Source organism: Biomphalaria glabrata, chromosome 1, assembly GCF_947242115.1.
Source record: "Biomphalaria glabrata chromosome 1, xgBioGlab47.1, whole genome shotgun sequence".
NCBI classification, from domain to species: Eukaryota; Metazoa; Mollusca; class Gastropoda; family Planorbidae; genus Biomphalaria; species Biomphalaria glabrata.
Window position 1 is genome coordinate 64248141 of NC_074711.1, and position 21069 is coordinate 64269209.

Here is a 21069-nt window from a genome sequence, read left to right on the forward strand (position 1 = left end):
TTTTTTTTTTTTTTTTTTTTTTTAATAATAACTGACTGGTCTGCTTAGGTAAAAATGTAAGGTATGTTAAAAGACTGGACATCCAATATTTACTACTGGGGTAGTGAAATGTCACTGTGAATATAGACATTCTTATTAATTATTACCTGTGAAGGATCTTTGTACATGTGATTTGAAATGTTCTTTTCATTGGGGTTCAATTTAACACAAACATTTAATTTTTCAGAGCAGCAAGGTAGTTACAATGTGAATAATCAATGGAGCATCATAGTCTTTGATTTTCATCATTGCACAAAAACTTGTGAGTGAACATGTCCATATACATAGCTGAGACAAAAGGTTCAAAACCACAATGAAAAACAGTTCTGAATAGACTCTGCTTATTTTTCATAACTATCAGCCAGAAAATTTCTACAATTGTTTTAACAACAATTAACCATAATCATTTTGCATAAAGATTTATAAATTTATATTGGCTACTGGCGACGCCAAAGCTGTTTAACTGGAATATGCTAAAAGTAAACATTTAAATGGATTTGTTTCATTTTTTAATTATTCATTCAAATCAACTGGTGGTCCATTAAAGTAGATCTGACTATATATGTCACTATAGAAATTTTTTTTATCAGATCATTTCGTTACAAGATGCAAAAATGAAGCAAACTTGCTGCAATGGACTAAATAGGAATAAAGAAATTACTAAAGAAATATTCACAGAATTTTATAAATTCAAAACCAATACAGCAAACTTATAGCATGTGTATGTGGTCCCAATGATGAGGAATTGTACATATCAAAATTATGTGTACACTGAAAGGAATTAACATTGTAAGGCATTGACATTGGCAAAATATACAATATAGTTCAAGCGTACATCTCCTTTTATCTCACAACAGATTGAGATTACAAATAATACTTGTAATGCAGCCATTTTATTTTACCAGGGCATATTTTTAGACTTATCTGGAGAATGAATTTTTTTTAACAAGTGAAATTTTTAAAAATAATAATAGGAAAGCTAATAAATGACTCTTTAATTTACCAAGATAAATTTTATAGTGTACATTTTGATGTACATGTACAATATATGAAAATTTAAAAATGTTTGCTCTTTCAGGATAGTAGTAAAATGTCTGTCTAAAAATATGCTCTGTTTTTGTGCAAGGAAACTTTTGTATAAATTAAAGACAATTTTGTAAAGTAATCCAATAAGTTAGACCTATAAAACAGGTCATCTGGTAATATAATAAACAAGGTTAAAAAAAAATAACAATTGCAAAAAAACATTTAAAAAAAAGTATTTTCTCTATGCATTAATTTAAAATTCATTTTCTGATTTGCCATGAGCAGAGACGAAAAAACTTTCATTGAAACCTGTCATTTACTGAAGAACTCAATGCACTTCATTGTTTTAAAACAGTAGTCTATGTGATGCCACTTTGTAAAGTATTGGGTCATATTAAACACGATTTTCATCCATATGCTGCACACCTTTAATTCTCTCTATAACTTGATCAATGAAAGGTCTTTCACATGCTTTTGGTTTCAGCATCCATGAAATTATTTCTGGAATGTTTGACGAGTAACTAAATAAAAGTTAAAAAAAAAGTTTTTCAATATGTATGCTTTTTTTTAAAACAAGAAAAACATTTAAAATATTAAAAAAAAAAAAAGACATTCCCTCTTTTATACAATTTTTAGAGTGATTTTTGTTTCTTTTAATAACTAATGAATGTTGGTTTAAAAACAATGGAGATTTTTTTATCCCACCCCATTCCAAGAAAGAATCCAGGTTAAGCAAATGTATAGATCTAGACCTCATAATATTCCAATGATAGGTTTTAGATCTAGACTTAGAAGATAATGCACACAATTTTCCTCAACATTAATTTATTAAACTCTTCAAGGAATGCGGAAATATCAGAAGAAGTACAGTCTGCTCAAGATAAATTTTTTTGTTCTCTAGTCAAATTTAAAGTGGCTGAGCGGTAAAGCATTTGTCTTCCAAACCGGGGACCGGGGTTCGAATCCTGGTGAAGACTGGGATTTTTAATTTTGGGATCTTGGACGCCTCTGAGTCCACCCAGCTTAATGGGTACCTGACATTAGTTGGGGAAAAGTAAGGGCGGTTGGTCGTTGTGCTGGCCACATGACACCCTTGTTAACCGTAGGCCACAGAAACAGATGACCTTTACATCATCTGCCCACAAGGTCTAAAAGGGGAACTTTTTTTTAGTCAAATTTAAATTTATTTCTTGTTATACTTAAAACACTAACAACAGTCAAACTAGAGTTTTTCCAGTGTGGCCAACAAGCTAGTAATTCTTTTCCCAACAATATACAGAAACTTTAAAATTTCTAGGAAAATCGTTAGAGATATTTTCAAGATCCATGTCCAGATTCCACCCACTCACCCAGAAGTTTCCACAAAGCTGAAAAAAAAAATCATTGTAAGATATAAAATATTTTACCTTGAATTTTCAGGGAAATTAATTTTCCCAGCCATTGTTGCCAAAGCTAAGCTGTCACCTCTCTGGTAAGCAGCTTCAAAGGGTGATTCCAAGTAAGCCAACGCATAAAGAACACATCCCAAAGACTAAAAAAAAAAGTAATTTATAAAAATGAATTGATTTGGATAAACTAAAAAAGTAACATTTATTCCAGATATCTGTCCATTCATCAATTGAATTTTGGGTTTCAACAGTAAATTTATTTTTAAAAAATAAAAAAAAAAATTAAATGATTTGGATAAAAAAGTAACAATATTTACCCAGATATCTGTCCGTTCATCAATTGAAGTATTGGTTTCAACAGTAAATAATTCAGGGGCTCTGTATAACATGGAACATCTTTCTGCTGCAAGATCCTGTCAATTTAAAGACTAAATCATAGTTAAAAACACTCATTAACAAGTATTGCAGCTGTAAGTCTTATGGGAAAAAGATGCTTAAAAATACAATACTTGTAATGAGGATGCTTCACGAGCAGTCTTAATTTCTAACTGAGCAGGGGCAGCAGAACCAAGGTCCATAACAACTGGAGTTCCATCCTCTTCTGTCATCACATTGTCTGGTTTAATATCTCTGAAAGAAAAAAATAAAATAATTGCAGCAGAACATTCTGGAATTTAAAAAAAATGTGTGACAAAATCTTAATATTATTTCTCTAAGAAAACTTTATGTATTGTAATTTGTTTTTACAAATTACTGTATTTAATTCTCTTAATGAGTTTCAATTTTTGTATAAGTAAGGCTATAAGCTTCACACTTTATTTTCAAGGTACACTACAATTTACACTTTTCAATTATCTTGTTCTACTAAAAATATTAGGTGTGAAGTTTCCTGCAGACTACCAGCCTGTTGTAAATTTCAAGAACTGTACCAAATAAGCTAATTTTAGTTGCTACAATAAGAATAAGGTGTGAATTTCCTGCTAGCTTAATTATATATTTTCGGCTGGCCAGGGACCACTGGTAAAAAAAACAACAACACTCAGTGTGTCCATTTGGCCCACTGCTTATTGTGATGATAGAAATGTTTCTAAATGATGTTTGTAAAAAGGATTATAATGATTATTAAATAGAAGAAACTCAATGGGTTATGACTGAGCATTTATTCTAAGGATGTTTTACTGTAAATGCTCCCTTTGAATAAGGAATCAAAATAACAAATTTTGACATAAACAATATGATTTAATTTATCATTGAGACAATAATTCGTCATCTTAATTCTTATGTTACAGATGAGATTTAATATGTAGGTCACAACTGAGGCTGCGTAGCCACATGAAGTACTGCATTCGTCATTAATTTTTAAACTCAAAGACTTATTAGAGTTATGTGAAGCTAAGTATTTATATAAATCCTGATGACTTTTGCAGATTATTTGTTGGCCTCCTTCAGTCGTAGAACGACTATGGTTCATCTCACACACTTCCTTATGTGGCTGTGGAGCCCTATTTTGGAGAGACATTCCCGTCCACAAATATCGCAGGTTAGGTGGCTTTTGCTTTGGTGGTAGAGGAGCTGGCCATTTTTCGTATTGTAAGTTTTTCTTCCTGAGCTGAGACCCATGTTCTTTCACTGTCCATAGCTTTCTTGGTCACTGTCTCTCTCCATCTGGTGCGGTCTAGAGCTATGTCTTCCCAATGGTCAGTATTGATGTTCACTGATTTGAGGTCCCGTTTTATTACATCTGTGTAATGGAGATGGGGGCGACCAGTTTTTCTTGAGCCATTCACGAGTTGTCCATAGAGGATGACTTTCAGAATGCGATTGTCCTCCATCCAGCGAACATGTCCAAGCCAGTGCAAGCGGCATTGTCTGAGGGCTGTAAAGATACTGGGAATACCTGTTTGCGCAAGGATCTCGGTATTGCACACATTTTCTTTCCATGTGATTTTAAAGATCCTATGGAGACATCGCAAATGGAATGAGTTTTATTTTCTCTCTTGCTTTGGTCCATGATTCACTGCCATACAGCAGTGTACTCATAACGTATGCCTTGTAGACTTCCAATTTGGTCAATGTAGTGAGCTTCTGGTTTTCCCAAACTCTTGGCCTGAGTCTAGCGAAGGTCGAGGCAGCCTTCCCTATGCGTTTTTTTATCTCCTCTTCTAGAGACAGGTCATCTTGAATTGTGGATCCCAGATCACTTTCGGCTTTGCCTTGCCAGAAGAAGGTGTAGTCTTTTTCTTTGATTGCAGATTATAAAATTAAAAAAAGGAAACCTTGGATAACATCTTTCACTTATTTGGTCACCATGTTCCATAACTAAATACAAGAATTTGTCTTTTTTTATATAAAAAATATCTACTAAACTTATGTATAGAAAGTGCTAAGGTTAAAAAAAAAGAAAACTACTTTTTTTTTTCTTATTGCATTGAAATCAGAAGATTGCCTAATTACAAAGCACATCATTTGTCTTACCTATGAGCATATGGAGGTTTGTGGTCATGTATTGCTTTTATTCCTTGACATATACCTAGCATTAGTTTCCAGATCATATCTTCATTAAAGTGTTCTCCTTTAAGTTTCATGGTGTCAATACGATTCTGCAAGGTCCCTTTCTGTTTATAAAAAAAAAAAATATAAGCGCTATCACATAAACTATAAATGCCTATCATGAATACGACTTACATAATCCCTTTGACTTCCAGTGGAGCATAGGGCCACAACATTACTAGGTCGCTTGGCTGTTCTGGGTCATTCACCTCATTTAAGTCCATCCTGTTGTCTGCTTTTTGTTCTACTGACCTCCTATAAGTTTTCTTTGGTCTCCCAGCCTTAATCCTCCCCTGTGGATTCCAGTCCAGAGCCTGTTTTGCAATATTTTCTGTTGTTTTTTGTATTGTATGTCCAATCTAGCCCCATTTAATTTTTTTTAAAATTTTTGTTTTATCAGTGTTCGCTGGGTTGCTTCCTCACAATCTGTAGTTAGAAATTGTCTTTGGAAATCTAACATCTATTTTATGTCACATGCCATTGTTGGTGAATGCTTGTCTGTATCTATATTTGTTACTCTCCAAATATAAGTTCATATTATAGAACATATTTCATGTTTATCTTATCTTATAGACCCCCAGATCGGCAGTAAAGTATTAAAAGTATGACTAGTCTGTGTATAATTATATATATATTATTATAATTATGGTAAAAGAGATAAAAAATAGCTTTGAAAAAGTAATATTTTACCATTTAAAAAAGAATTTAATACACACCCTATAATAAGGAATCACAACAAAAACTTCAAAAGTAATATCAACTGCTTTTGTCTGAATTCCAACTTTGTGAATGGAATAACATTCCAAAGGAATTATATTAGGATGGTCAAGTTCTCTCATTATATGCACTTCCTGTAATGCAATATGCTCTTCTTCCTTTGAGTGACACAATATTCTTTTCAGAGCATAGGATTTATGAGTCTGGGCATCTTCAACAAGATCAACATAGCTGAAGCCTCTGCAAAATAAAAATATAGAAACAAAATAATGTAAATGTGATGCTTCAAGAAGTCATTTGAATGCGATTACAAGAAATTTTAATATTGAAATAAAGCTAAGTATAGTTGAATATTAATTAGCAGCAGATATTAATAGCTAAATCACACTTATTTCAATGCATGGAAGAAGCATAATTTTAATGCATGTCAAATTCGAGTCATTGTTTCCCTAAGTGCTCGCTACTGACACTGCAAGATAATAAATTTTAACAAATAATTATGAACTGCAGAATTGTGCAAAAGTACTTGTGCATTACATTTATCATTCAATAAGATATTATTTTTCCTGCAAATACCAGAAAAAGGTTAAGCCATTGACACATGATTAAGCATATAAGTAAGCTTTACTTAAAAAAAAAGTTCAGAAATATTTAATACTTTTATATTCATTTATTTTAAGAAGGTAAATGGTAGAGATGGGAATGAGTTTCTGTTTTTACGATCCTCTCATCTAGCCTTTCTTCTGCTAGCTGGTTATTTTTTTGCCAAGTCCAAAAAGCATTCCACTTGCCTTTTCTCCCACCACTTGTATTGTGAGAGATATGCCACTACCACACAAAGCTTATGAATTGGTGCCACCACTACATAAAATAATAGCAACTACATCTTCCACTGTAGTTCCAGAGTGATTTTCAATACTACATTTACTCTGCACCAATTATTTTTTACTTTATTGTATGTCCTCTCTGTTATCCCAGTCATTCTCCCACCGCTCATACAGACCTCCATGCTGTTTTTTTTATACTGTATACTAGGCTAATTCCAGAAACAACAGAAATACCTTTCTCAAATACAATAACATTGTCAATATGCAACCCTAATTGCTAAGCTGAGTCGATATTAAGCAACCATTATCTGTGTTCAACATCACATCATTAGTCAACACATCTGCTCATCAATGTTTTGTGAACTTTGACTGCATCAATTAATCTTATTTAATTTTAATATTTGAAGTTGCAATAGCTAATACATTGCCAAACTATGAACTACTATGTCTCTAATTAAACTGTCGTCAAGTTGTTCAAATCTACACGTTTTTGATAGTCTTCTTATATTTGTGTACTTGCTGTTAAAGAATATTGAAAACATAGTAAGTATAGTGCTCATTAAATAATTAAGTTTCCTTACTTTTTCCAATGAAAAAACTCTCAAATGTGTTTTATATAGATCTATAAAATATATTTCTTTGATATTTCTTTTTCTGAACTCAATTTCAAGACTTTTTTATATCATATAATAGATCTAGCATGCTAGTACTGTATTTATACTCATATATATATATTATATATGTATATATAGTATTTATATTATAAATCTAGACTGGACTAGACTTATAAAATATTTCATGATTATCTCATGAGGCTTCTGTTTTTGAAGGGCCAGATTTAAATCCTGATGAAGACTGTGATTTTTAATGTTTAGCGCGCCTCTGAGACATCCACCCAGCTTTAAACTATAAACTTTACACTTTTAGAAACTGTCTAAAGACTAAAGTTAAAGTACTCTTAACTCTAAATAAAGAGTAGGCTACCTCATACTACCTGACATTTAGTCTAGTTTTCTAGAGATCTAGATTACAATATTATAAGTGAATATTACATATTATATATTATATATATTAATATATTATAATATATAAATATTAATATTATATACATTCTATTTATAATTTATATAGACTACATAGTCATAGACTACACTAGAATATATGAAATATGATCTAGTGACAATCTTAAATCTAGTGGGGAACAGTAAAGGCCCGGTAGCCGGTAGGTCATTGTGCTGGCCACGTTATTTGTTTTCAAACTAACTTTAATTTAAATATGTTAAAGTTTAGTCATGGAACTATACTAATGGAACACCAGCTTCGAGTTTTTTACAAAGACAAAGAGAGTCGAAGTGCCGTCGCGCATCTTTTTTCGCGCACCATACCAATTTGAAAAATCGATGAGGATGCCAAAGAAGAAATTTACTCCGAGAGCCACTTGGATTGACCTTCATTGAGAGTAAAACTTCCCCACACTATATTTTATTAGATCTGTAAAAACTTTATTCATTTTCTGACTATCTGATAAAATAGATACAATTTCCCTGAATAAGAGATCGTCACAAAAGTTATTTTTTTCGATCACCCTATAAAATGCCACTTATTTTCCAAAAAATAGAATCTAAATTCCGAAAATACAATCTTTCAGTGTTTCTGTGTTTGGTTTATTTACACTAAATCTGGATGAAGACCTGTCTACCGTTCCGCTAAATGCGTATTTGTTACGATATACTAAATTGCACGAAATAAAAATAGGAGGCCTAATACAGTTTTGACACTCCAAGCTACGCATTTCTAATTGTTTTTTTTTTATTATCGAAAGGACTAGGCTATAGGCATACACGTCTCGTGGGAAACAAAGAAAAAGTTAATCTTGATAATATTGTAGCCTAAATAAAATGACAAAAAAAAACAACAAAAAAAACAAAAAACAACTATAGCCTAATCTAAAATGAAATAGATCTAGAGCTAGATTTTCTTGGACAAATGATATAAAATAAGTATAAATAATAAGTCATATGAATCTGAAAGATCTAAAACAAATACTGATAGAGTCATTCATTAATTAATTATTAGAATTACTTGACTACCAACTGGGTATTTTTATTGCCAAAATACAATGTATTTTATGTGCATTTATTAAAAACAACAACCAAAAATTAAGCGTTTGACGCAACTAGATCTAATATTAGTAATATATAGATTCTAGTTCTAGATCTAGATCCAGAAAGCTTCTTCTCTAATTCAGTTTTCTAGTTTAATTCTAGTTAGATCTAGATGTCTAGACCAGTAGATCTAAATCTAGCCAGGGTTTTTGTCATGGAATAGATTTATAAAACTTCAGCCACCTACTGATCACGATATGACAGATAGGCCTACTCTCTCTACTACTAGACTCTACACTCTACATCTAGTACTAGTAGAGTAGAACACTACATTTGACTAGATCATTACTAGATCACAGTAAAATTCAATGTGTACTTCCGACTTTAGCTCAACAAACAAGTCTACTCCAAAGTATAGATCTACTAGTAAAGTCACAAAGTGTAAAGGATCATTATATATTCACATAAAAAAAAATTATAGGCCTAAATGAATCGAATAATCAGTCACTAATTTGACTAATCAGTAATCTAAATTGTTGTTTTTTTTAAATGGCAAGTGTTATTGATGACTTCTGACTTGTAAACCAGTTGCAGAGATTCTAGTTTTTATTTTGATGACATGTTACGATATATCAATGATATTTAGATAAACGCAAGTACCTAGTGGAACAGACAGAAGGACCATTTAATATAAGGCAAAGAAGTAAGATGTTTATAATCCATCAAACTATGATCAAACTCACAGAGGACTTGTGTCATTTGTGACGGCATTTCATGCATTTACAGAAGCTACAAACTATTCTACAAAAATGATAGGCTTGTCTTTGATTCCAAAGACTTATGAGGAATGCTATGTTTCCAGTGGCTACTCAGCCCCAGCTGTGACCTACATATTATGCCACACTGAGCACAGGCATAACCATTGTCCACCTGTGGTAGAATCAGTTGTTTTTTTTCTTTTTGCCGTCTACCCTCGGCAATTAATTTTTATTGGTGTATACCACACCTTTGTAAGTGACCTCCAGCTGTCTCGTTCTGAAGCTGTATGCAACCAGGTGCTCTCTTATTCTATGTGAGTTAAAGCAAGTTGGCGCCTAAGCTTGTCTTTAAAGCATTTCTGTGGTACCTCTTTAAGTGCATATGACATGTTAGGTAAATAGGTTTTGCCTATCGGAAGGCCATTTCGGAATATATAGGTGTTTAAAATGAAACTCCAAACATCTGGACTTCCATTAACCAAGAAAATTAGCTTAGGATTCAAAGAGACGACACTGGCATTTCAGCTAAGACAATCAGTAAAATTAATAGCAACTTTAATTGCAGTCCACCAAACAAGATAAAAAGAAACAAGTGTGGCTTCAATAGCATTGATGATATTTAGTTTACTTTTATCTCATTTACTAGTATTACTATTTCATTGACTAAGGTTTTTAATTGTCAAATATGCATAAGTACATGTACTAGTTCCTGCAATTTGATGAAAAATAATAATTAAATTGTGTGTAGTCTATATACAAATGTTTATAAGAGATCACAGCTTCTAAAACTTAATTTACTTAATTTCAAAACTATGATTTTGTGTTCTGACTCTACTCTAAATAAATTATATTTTATTTTAAGAATGCAAAGTTGGAAATTCTGTTCTGATGAAAAAAAAATTATTAAAATAAAGAAGATGTTTATGGTTTCTTTGTATTTATTTTTAAATTATTTATTCATTAAAAATTAATTGTTCATTAACATTTACTTGAAGTAAAGATCAAAAACACAAATTCAATACATGATCAGCTCTCAATTCATGCAGATCACAGCCCATCACTTAAATGTATTACACACTATTCATTTCAAAATGTTACTTTAAATTGTTATATGACACAATCAAAGTACTGGTACCTCACATTGATGTAGGCCTAAAGCACCTGAAATAATGACAAATTTTCATTCAATAACTTGTACTGTCATTTATTATCAGACGTGTTAAAACTAATGACCTGTATCGTCATCATTGGCATCCTTCAGTCGTAGAAAGACTAAGGTTTCATCTCAGAGCACACTTCCTCATGTGGCTGTGGAGCCCTATTTTGGAGACACTCCCGTCCACAGATAGCACAGGTTAAGGTGGCTTTTGCTTCGGTGGTAGAGGAGTTGGCCGTTTTTCGGACTGTACAAAAACGTTTTTCTTCCTGAGCTGAGACCTATGTACTTTCACTGTCCATAGCTTTCTTGGTCACTGTCTCTCCATCTGTTGCGGTCTAAAGCTATGTCTTCCCAATTGTCAGTATTGATGTTCACTGATTTGAGGTCACGTTTTATTACATCTATGTAATGGAAGTGGGGGCGACCAGTTTTTCTTGTGTCAGTAGTGTGTTAAAACTAATGACCTGTATATATATATAATTTATTAAGCAGGAGCATCAACAAATCTTGAACAATAATTGTCTACAGAAAAACTTTATTCTTATCCAAACAATATACATTTACAATGTATTTAAGCAAGTTAATTTATATTTATACAAATCTATATGGCCTAAAGATTATAGCATATTTTGATGTGTGAATACCAAGTTACATTATTACATGAAAATAGTGTACTCATTTTTAAAATATTCTGGGTAATAAAAATAAAAAACTAATGATACAATAAAATTGAAGCATTAGTCAAAAAAAGAAAAATTTCACTCAAGATCTATGTGAACTCTGCTTGAAAAAAATCATTTTGAAATTAATTAAAAAAAAAATTATGGTTCTTTAGTCAATGGAATGATAGCAGCAATTATTTAACGATTTCATGATTATCCATTCATTTCAATATACTTATAACTGAAAAATAATTCATAAGGTTTAGATAAAACCATTTGAAATAATGATTATATTTTTTTTCTTAATTTGCTTAATTCAAATCTAATATAAACAAGATTTCCTCTGTCAAGAAACTTATGAGGGAACAACATGCATGTTCTTCTCAGTAAGTTTTGCAAAGGGAATTAAGAATATTTAATTGATGTTGCTTTTTTTTTTGCCAACATTTTAAACCTTTGCACCAGGTTTTAGTTTTAAGGAGAATGCACCATATTTTATATGTTAACTTTTGTTAGATTCTTATTTTAATTTTAAAAAAGTAAAATTTCCCTTACCACTCATCCACTGCACTCCCTCTTGTTTTAATGGGGCTCAGATTAATAGTTTTCAAGTACAATATCAAACAGATTTAAAGAAATACTAAATCCAAACCTGTTGGCTGAATGACAGGATATACATAAATATGTATACAGCTTACAGTATAATATATATATATCTTAAATTAAAATTGGTCCAAGACTTTTATTTTGCAACATGATGGGATTTTCCTTTCTGGTGGTGCTATGCAGGAGTCCAAGAATATCATCTTTTCTCATAACAGAAAGTTATCTAGTTATAAAAATAAATAAAAGGATTTAAAAAAAATAAAAAAATATGTGTGACATATGTGTTGACCATGCTAAACGTATATATGTTATTAATTATAGTTATATAATTTTGCCATTCTAAAAATAGTCTGTACCTAAAAGGAGCTACTGCGTTAATGTGTAGACATGGCCCTGACCTTAATAGTTATGAATTATCACTATAGGTGAAGGCAGATGTTCAGTTAATTTGATGCACATTGAACTAATCTAAAAGCAACTATAACATATATTATGATTTATATTTTCATGGAAAACTAGTTTTTCAAAAATACAAGTACTTCAGCTTATGAGAAAAGTACATGGGAAAAATTGCCGTACCTTACCTTTAAGAGGTGCAACCAATCATTGACTTTTCAGGAATGCATGCCTTTTTCTTGCATTTCCAAACATAACTGTAATTATACAATTAGGCATATTGGTTAATTTCTTTTGAAAACATTAAAATTAAAAAATAATATTATTAAATTGAAAACGTTGTTGTATCAAACATACAAATTATCAGACAATTTTGCCTAATTTCATCAAACAGTTTATTGTAAAGGAATGGCCTGCACAACAGCCAAGGTATATTAGGCATTCATGAAAGATGAATGTGCTTAAGAGTGTTATAAATTAAAAAAAACTAGAGAAAAATGTTAAATTCCATCCCAGATATTTGGATGTTGCTTGACCATGAAAATCACACAATTCATAAAACATCTATTAGATAACTAAAATAAAAATTGTATAGTAGTACTTACATTAAATATTGAATGGATGCCCAGAGAGTAGAAATAGTATAAGTATGATCCTTGAGCCATTCTGGTACATCATCAGAACTGGTTGCCATGGTTCTACTTGTTAATAACTGAAACATTACAAACATTTTTTTTTATTTATAATTTATCACAGACTAGAATAGAAATGTTGCCAGGAAAAATACCAATGGTTAGAATACACCTGATGCTACTTTTGTAGCCTTATTACTGGTTAAAATGCACCAAAACTTCATTAATTAAATCTGATAAGAAACATATATGTATCACACAAGTCCAAGTTTATCAGAGTGTCATAGCAAATAATTAACTAGATATGTGAGTTTTATATTAAAGTACTGAATTTCAGGGGATAGATCCAACTTGACACCACATCATTTATTATTTCATGAACTCATGGGTCTGGGTATGGCATGGAATGGAAACTATTATTTAATATGTATGGGGTGTAGGCAAGGCATGGATTATAAATTGTCTTGTATAGATTAGATTGGGTAAAACTGCCAATCGAAGGTAACTTTTACTGATAGATCTGGATCAATTATAAATTTATGGGACCTAGGCCTGCATAAATTTTATCTTTTATTTATATATTTTATGTACATATATAACTAGTCTAGAATCTATAATTATATCTTAATAATAATTTTTGTAGATGTCATATAATATCTAACATATTAAGTATAGATCAGTAGATTTAGAGTTTTAGCTAGTGGAATATTTTTATATCCTAATCTGAACTGGATCTATATATCTAGAATTTAGATCAGTAGATTTAGTATTTTAGGTAGTAAAAACTTTTATATTCTAAATCTAAACTGGATCTAGATCTAATTATTCTAGAAGCTTAGATCTAGAAGACTAGTTTTCAAGATTTGACTACACTATGGCTAATGCACTAGCTTAGTAGGCCTACTAGATAGATCAAGAGACATAGTACTAAAAGACTCGTCTTGCCTCGTTGGGCCTCTCAAATCAGCTACATACTTTAGAGACAATTTAGGAAGGTGAATATCGATCCAATTCAAAGATCTACAATCTACATGTTAGAGTCTACCTAGAGATGCTAGATCTAGACAATCTAGTCTAGAAGGCTTATCAATAAAAAATAAAATCAATCATTTCTAAAGTTTGTAAAATTATATGTAGATCTAATCTATCTATTTATAATATAATAAAAATCTATGTCTACTTTTTAAATATTTAAAATGATATGGCTGATGATATTAATTATTTTAATTGAGACATTGACATACTGTCACATACAAAGTAACAAAATAATTAGATCTTATACTAACTCATAGACTCATACCGTATTGTATTAAACCTTCGAGTTTACGTTCCACTATCTTGACTTGACTATATTGACTAAATAAAGGGCACTATGATTATAGATGTAGATTATTATCTATGATGATGATTTTTATCAACTGGTAGATCTATAAGTAGTATCGTCACTTAAAGTATAATCAGTATAACCACTGCATTCGTTTCATTCACTGTCTGTATCAATATTCGTGTGAATGTAATGTGAAAGTGAAGTCTAGATTTAGATAGAATTGATAGATTATAGATCTAGATCTACTATTAAAAAGTATTAACTATACTAACTATAGTGTCTATACTATAGTATAGCCAGTATGACTCGTATGAGTATACTCATATACTGTAAAAGTGTATAATACTAATAGTAAGTAAGTATAGCTATAGATCTAGACAGACTAGATCATTAGATGATCGATAGATCTAGACTCTAGACTCGATCTATTCTATAAATATTCATATTGACAATTATTGATCTCATGTATGGTCTAGATCTAGATAAAATAGAGTGGATCTCATGACTGTCTATATTAGACTTATTGATTTTTTTTAAAACGTTAAATAAATCTAGACCTTAGTCTTTAACTTTAGTCTAGGTGTTGTAGATCTATATTATTCTAGATATTATACAAGAGATCTAGATCAATATAAGTTCGGTTTTTAAAAAATTCGCATTCGAAATTTTAAATACCCAGATTTAAGTATTTATATACCCATATTGGTAGGTCCGAGTTAATCATTTATTAGATCTATTAAAGCATGTCTATATAAAAGATTATTATTTTAAAAATATATTATTATATAAAAGATATAGTTATGAATATTTACTTTAAAAAATTAAACAAAATGAATTTTTCACTTTTGCCAATTAACACTCTGGCTAGCAAAAAGGATGACTCCTCAATACTGTGAAAAGACGATAACTGCATGAGTTGGTTTGGAATTGTATTTTGTAAGACTAATTTTCAAACATATCCTTCATGAGAGAGAACGAAAAAAGGTTGTCTAAAAAAAAAGCTGGCTGGACTACGCAAATAATGGACCAGCCTCTCTCTCTTGATATCTTGTTAAGAACATTGGTGACCGGGAAAAGTGGATGGTTTGGTTGAGCGGGACAGATGATAAAAATGACATGTACATAAAAAAAATTCCAGATTTTGTGTAAAATACCCAAATGAGGAAGTACTGGAAACACCTATTTTAACGAAGTGGCCTTAAAAAAAAATCTTTTGTGACGATCCATTATTCAGGCAAATTGTATCTATTTTATCAGATTATAATCAGATAGTCAGAAAATGGATAAAGGGTAATAGTTCAGATACGCAGATACCTTTGCCGACCACCATGTTGTTTGTTAAGCATATTTATCTCCCTTACCTATATTGAACTTTCTATAACTTTTTTTAAAGAGAGTTTTTGTTCTTATGCTGTCAACTTATGATTTTTTAAGTGTATTTACTGAAATGAAGGTCTAAATAAAATGTTATTAATAAATTGATGAACTTGTTGTTTCTTCTTTTTTTCTACTTATGAAATTATTAATTAAAAAATATATGTTAACAATTAGATCTATAATTAATATAAAACAAATATGCATGAATTAAATGAAATGAAACACGCATCTAGATATACATGTTATGTTTAATTATTATTATTTTTTGAACAAAATTATGCATTATGACTTAGTGATCTTTTGAGAGCAATGACAATAAATGATATAGATCTAGTACGGGAAACTTATTACTATAAGAAATAATACTTTTATGTTTATCTGTTGATGATTAAGACTACAGTTAGATCTATACATTTCTAACGAATTTTAAGCGCTCTCTATTTTCGTAAAATCACACCACGAAGAGAAAGAATTTTATGAAGCTGACACATATCAGTGTCCCTTTCTCTTTCGCCGTGAGGTCTTCTGAGTGGAGTCTACTGTCTACCAGAGATTGTTTGGCGTGTGTTTTATGATCAGATAGGACTAATGTCTGTGTTTATAACTCTTACCACTACCTCTGGCTCCACCTCTCTTGGAGGGAGGATAGGTCGAGTGTAACTAGATCACGAACGTCTTTGTTAAACGTTACGTAGCACCTGTTAAACTATCATGTTTCACAATCTGAAATTTACTTTGCATAGAGTGGGGAACAAAAGCCAATGTATAAAGAAACAGATAAGAAGCATATACACTACTATTTAGATAATTTATGCATCTTTACTTTCGGAGTTCATTAAAAAAACAACTCCTCACCTATTACACTAAATTTGTTTAAGATGTGTAGTTGTGTGTGTGTGGGGGGGGGGGGTTAGCGACTCCACCTACCAACCCTTCTCTTCACATGGATACACCTCGCCCATGTATTACATTCCGTTACGGAGTCCAAAGCAAGTTTTCTCTCCCGCCGTACCGTACAGGTGGCGATTTTCTCCGTTTATTCTTACGTACCTTTAAACCCTCGCTGCGCCAGCCGTCACACGCGATCTTTGTCTTTACGGCAGAACTAGGTGTGATGTAACATCACCTTCCCCTGCTCGGAGCTTCGCCGGCGCCGTGGTCATATTAGGTCATCTACTGCTAGGATCGCTGGTATGCTCATAAAGGGAGAAGGGCAAGGTACAGTGTTTTACTTTGTCAAAATTTATCCTTCTTCGCTTTCTTTGCCGGTTCGTTTCACCGACATGCAGTTCAACTGAGGTCTAGTCGAATGAGACTAAGACTGAAACGTGACGCAACATAACGATGTCACGATCAAAACTCTCTTGGTTGTATCCTATAATGTTGGCCAGCTTCTACAGATAGTTATGTACGACAAAAACTCCCGTGGTTGGATCATATCGTGTTGTGATGTCATTGTAACATTTCCCGAATCTGTTATAAAAGGAGTTCCCTTCCACTCTTCAGTCCTATCATTACTTTCTCTACCTTGTTGTAGATATTGCTTGTTCTTATATTGTGCATTGTTTTTCATTCAATATGATTATAAGTTACTGTACATAATAAGAGAAGGATAAAGAACTTGTACTTATAGCTACCATATTTTTTTTTTAACTCCAGCATATGGAGCTGATGAAAAAAGATACAACATGGGCCACAACTGCAGAAATGCTTGCAGCTGCTACACTACTGCAAAGAGACATCTATACATTCTCACCAAACCACAACAAAACAAAATACTCATGGCTATTATTAAAACCTTTATTTCATGATGCAAACACATACATACTATCTCACACAGACAACCATATATGCTGCAACATAACACTATTTACATACAAATGGTAATCACTTTGATGTGGTTGTACCACAAGAGGCCACATGTAACTGTTTTTTGCCAAATCCACTGCTTGGAGTATGATGCTTTAGCCTAAATTTTTAAGTGTTGATTAATATTTCATCTTACAATCTATTCAGATTAGATCTATTTGGCTATTTGATTTTTTTCTTGCATGCTTTTAATATCTTAAATAACATTTAATGTCTATTATTTTCATGTATTTAAAGTCAGGGTACCGGTATCTATTTATTTAATTACTTTTATTTTGCCAATAAAAGATATTTTGTTAGGCTTAGAGTTATTTTTTTATTTTTCTATTAATTTTTTTGTCTGTTGTATTACTTTAACTACATGATTTTAATTTCGATTTTTAGTTATTTTTCAAAGTACAAAAGATTGTTTGCAGTTTAAATGAATTTTAATATTAGATCTAATAGCTGCTAGAAAGAAAGACAAAGCAGCAACAGAAAAAAGTTGGCAAGTAATTCAAGGGAGATAGTCTAGTACTAAGCCTTAAAACCAAAATGGCGTATTTCCAATGACAATATATGGTAATAAGAAATAAAACTTAAAAATATATATTTTAAAAACTATTTATCTCCGAGGAAATCAAATTACATATTTGTAATCTGCATTTTTTTCTGCATATTCTGAAAATATAACAGAAACCTGATTTAGCGTTTCTAGTGTCGTATACTAATACCGGATAAAGTTTTTACAGATCTAATAAAATATAGTGTGGGGAAGTTTTACTCTCAATGAAGGTCAATCCAAGTGGCTCTCGGAGTAAATTTCTTCTTTGGCATCCTCATCGATTTTTCAAATTGGTATGGTGCGCGAAAAAAGATGCGCGACGGCACTCTGATCATAAAATCTCGAAGCTGGTGTTCCATTAGTATAGTTCCATGGTTTAGTCGTGTAGACTGTAGACAGTTTCAAGAGTTTGAGTTTAGTAGTTTAGTTAGAGGTTTAGTCACATTTTAGTGACCTTTTCGTTTAGTAAACAAATACAAAATAAACTTAATAAAACTAAAAGCTTACCCTTCCCCAAGTCTTTGTTTGATATTAAATTTTCGGTTTTCTATATTAAGAGACTCTTTGCCACAGATGCAACCCATTGTTCCTTTTTCAAGAACAGAATAATACTCATTTAACTCTATAGTCTATAGATCTAGAGATATCTTATATTATCTAAATCTATCAATATGTTGTGTGTCTAGATTACAGACCTATATAGACTCTAGTGTCTAGATCTACATATTATTACTAGAATCTATAGGTCTGTGCTCTAGATCAAAATGAGCTCAACGATCTTTTTTGCGTAAAGTTTAATTATGTGTTGTCATTTCAAACAATTAAAATATCCTACATCTAATCTACGAACTTTTCTAGATTATAAGATATAGATCTAGATTCTACTTTAAAAAGATGTTACAAAGTAATTTGCATCTTATTTTAAGCATATTAAATAAATGTATAGATCTAGACCGTAATCTAGCCTTGTTCTATAAAAAGTTTAAAAGAATTTTAACTGAAGGTGAATAAATTTTTTAGTTCAAATTTCTTCGATTAAAACGCTATATTGCACCGGTTTAATAAGTGTAACAATGCCAAAAATTTATTCCTTTATTTTGTAGTATGCATACGAAACAAATTTGAATTAAGAAATAACAATACCTCCCTAGTTGTCAGAAGGGCAGTAATACCAAACATATAACCTTTTTATATAATTATAATCTAGATTTAAGTCTAAACTAGATTTTACTAGATTCAGAGTTGCATTAGTAAGATCAAAGATGTCTTTACGCTTTGCATTAAGAGTGTGCAAACTATTTCAACCTAGTAGAATGCCTAGATGTTTCAATAAGACTACGAATATAAATATTCTGAAATTGGATATTTTGAGGTAAATCTTAAGTGGTTTAATTGATTCAATTGTTTGTATTACTGTAAGTGTAAATGTAATACAGTTTGAATATATTTATAATTTAATAAACTACATTTGCAAGTTCATTTCTGGTTTACCTAGGGGTTGACATACTTCCCCGGGTTCCCACCTCAACAGGTAACAGCATAGGCCTATCAAGTTAAATGATAACTAAATATCTAATAAATGGGGTATTAGTTTACGTGACTAGAAACACTAAATCAGGTTTCTCTTATATTTTAAGAATATGCAGAAAAAAATTCAGAATTCAAAATTCAAAAATATGTAATTTTTTATTTCCTCGGAGATAAATAGTTTTTAAAATATATATTTTTAAGTTTTATTTCTTATTACCATATATTGTCATTGGAAATACGCCATTTAGGTTTTAAGGCTTCATACTAGACTATCTCCCTTGAATTACTTGCCAACATTTTCTGTTGCTAATTTGTCTTTCTTTCTAGCAGCTAGATCTATTAGATCTAATATTAAAATTCTTTTAAAATAATTGCATAAGAACAAAAAACTCTCTTTAAAAAAGTTATTGAAAAAAAGAAGAAACAACTTCATCAATTTATTATTAACATTTTTTTAGACCTTCATTTCAGTAAATACACTTAAAAATTCATAAGTTGACAGCATAAGAACAAAAATCTCTTTAAAAAAAGTAATTGAAAGTTTAAGATAGATAAGGGAGATAAATATGCTTAAAAACAACATGGTGGTCAGTAAAGGTATCTGGGCATCTAAACTATTTCCAATGAATAGTCATTCGAACTGAACAGTTAATAAATAATTAACAATTATTCAACAAGAACAATATTAAATAATAATCTATTTACAAATTAAACCATATATTTCAACATATGCCAATCACTGAATCATGGATATTTAAATATTGCATTAGTAATTATACAAATAACACACCTCCCACATGCACATTCCATCTTGGTCCTACGATTGACAGCAAACAACTCAGGACACAGTCAAGGCTCCAAGGGCTCTTCCTCATAGCACCAAGCCTAGCACCCTGAAACAAAAGAAAACTCAAGATCTAGTGATGCTGCTACATCACAGTAATTTTCATTAGCGACACCCGTACCGAAAGATCAACCTACTTACTCAAGCTTTGTACTTATGTACTGTTAACGGGGAAACAGTGAAACAGAAGTGTTAACAGCTCTACAGCTAATAAAAGCTCTCTCTGCTACGAAGACAATACAGAAACTAAGCGTGACATAAACACACACAATATTCTTGACAACAAAACACACCAAATACAAACTACTTCCTATACATTAAAACACAACTATTAAACACGAGAAAAAAAATTTAATGCACGTATGACATTCATGACTAAGACTTAAAAACTTAATTTAATTACTAAATCTACTACATAAACTCTATAGGCTCACTCTACTATCTAACTACAAAGTCTAAGGACTAATTAGTCATAATACTCTATACTGTACTGAGGCAATAAGACTATAGCATAGAAAAATCTAGTTAAATTAGCCTTAAGACTCTTTAATCTACTAGACCCAGATCTATAGCTAATTAAAAATAATAGCTCCTCCATTGTCACACCTCATTTTCTATAAATATATATATATTATATATAAACAAAAAAAAAAAGGCTATTGAGTCCAATCTTGGCTTTGATAAGCTGCACACAAACAGGCACAGGTAGGTTA

At 31.2% G+C, this 21069-nt stretch overlaps 2 protein-coding genes and 1 long non-coding RNA gene across 4 annotated transcripts in view; 1 reads left to right on the forward strand and 2 right to left on the reverse strand.

Annotated features, from left to right (window-relative positions):
* Window positions 1-20369, reverse strand: LOC106053575 (serine/threonine-protein kinase 16-like). Of its 2 annotated transcripts, none has more exons than XM_056007774.1 (7): window positions 20303-20369; window positions 5720-5960; window positions 4929-5068; window positions 2963-3083; window positions 2771-2866; window positions 2472-2596; window positions 1-1586 (listed from the first exon to the last, which is right to left on the reverse strand). In XM_056007774.1, exons 1-7 carry the CDS (start codon window positions 20320-20322, stop codon window positions 1460-1462), a joined length of 870 nt encoding a protein of 289 aa, XP_055863749.1. In that variant the 5' UTR covers window positions 20323-20369; the 3' UTR covers window positions 1-1459. The 2 variants fall into 2 exon arrangements, with proteins under 2 accessions (XP_055863749.1, XP_013064610.2); XM_013209156.2 differs by lacking the exon at window positions 20303-20369 and adding an exon at window positions 18490-18708.
* On the reverse strand, window positions 11088-14354 carry LOC129922307 (uncharacterized). The gene is made up of 4 exons (XR_008774276.1): window positions 14166-14354; window positions 12839-12945; window positions 12422-12490; window positions 11088-12060 (listed from the first exon to the last, which is right to left on the reverse strand). It is a non-coding gene; the product is annotated as an uncharacterized LOC129922307 (long non-coding RNA).
* The window catches only part of LOC106053573 (uncharacterized), a 9232-nt gene continuing 6987 nt past the window's right edge, over window positions 18825-21069 (forward strand). Inside the window, exon 1 of the mRNA XM_013209153.2 lies at window positions 18825-19354. Coding sequence (XP_013064607.2) covers window positions 19245-19354 — 110 coding nt within the window. The 5' untranslated portion in view covers window positions 18825-19244. The remainder of the gene's footprint in view (window positions 19355-21069) is intronic.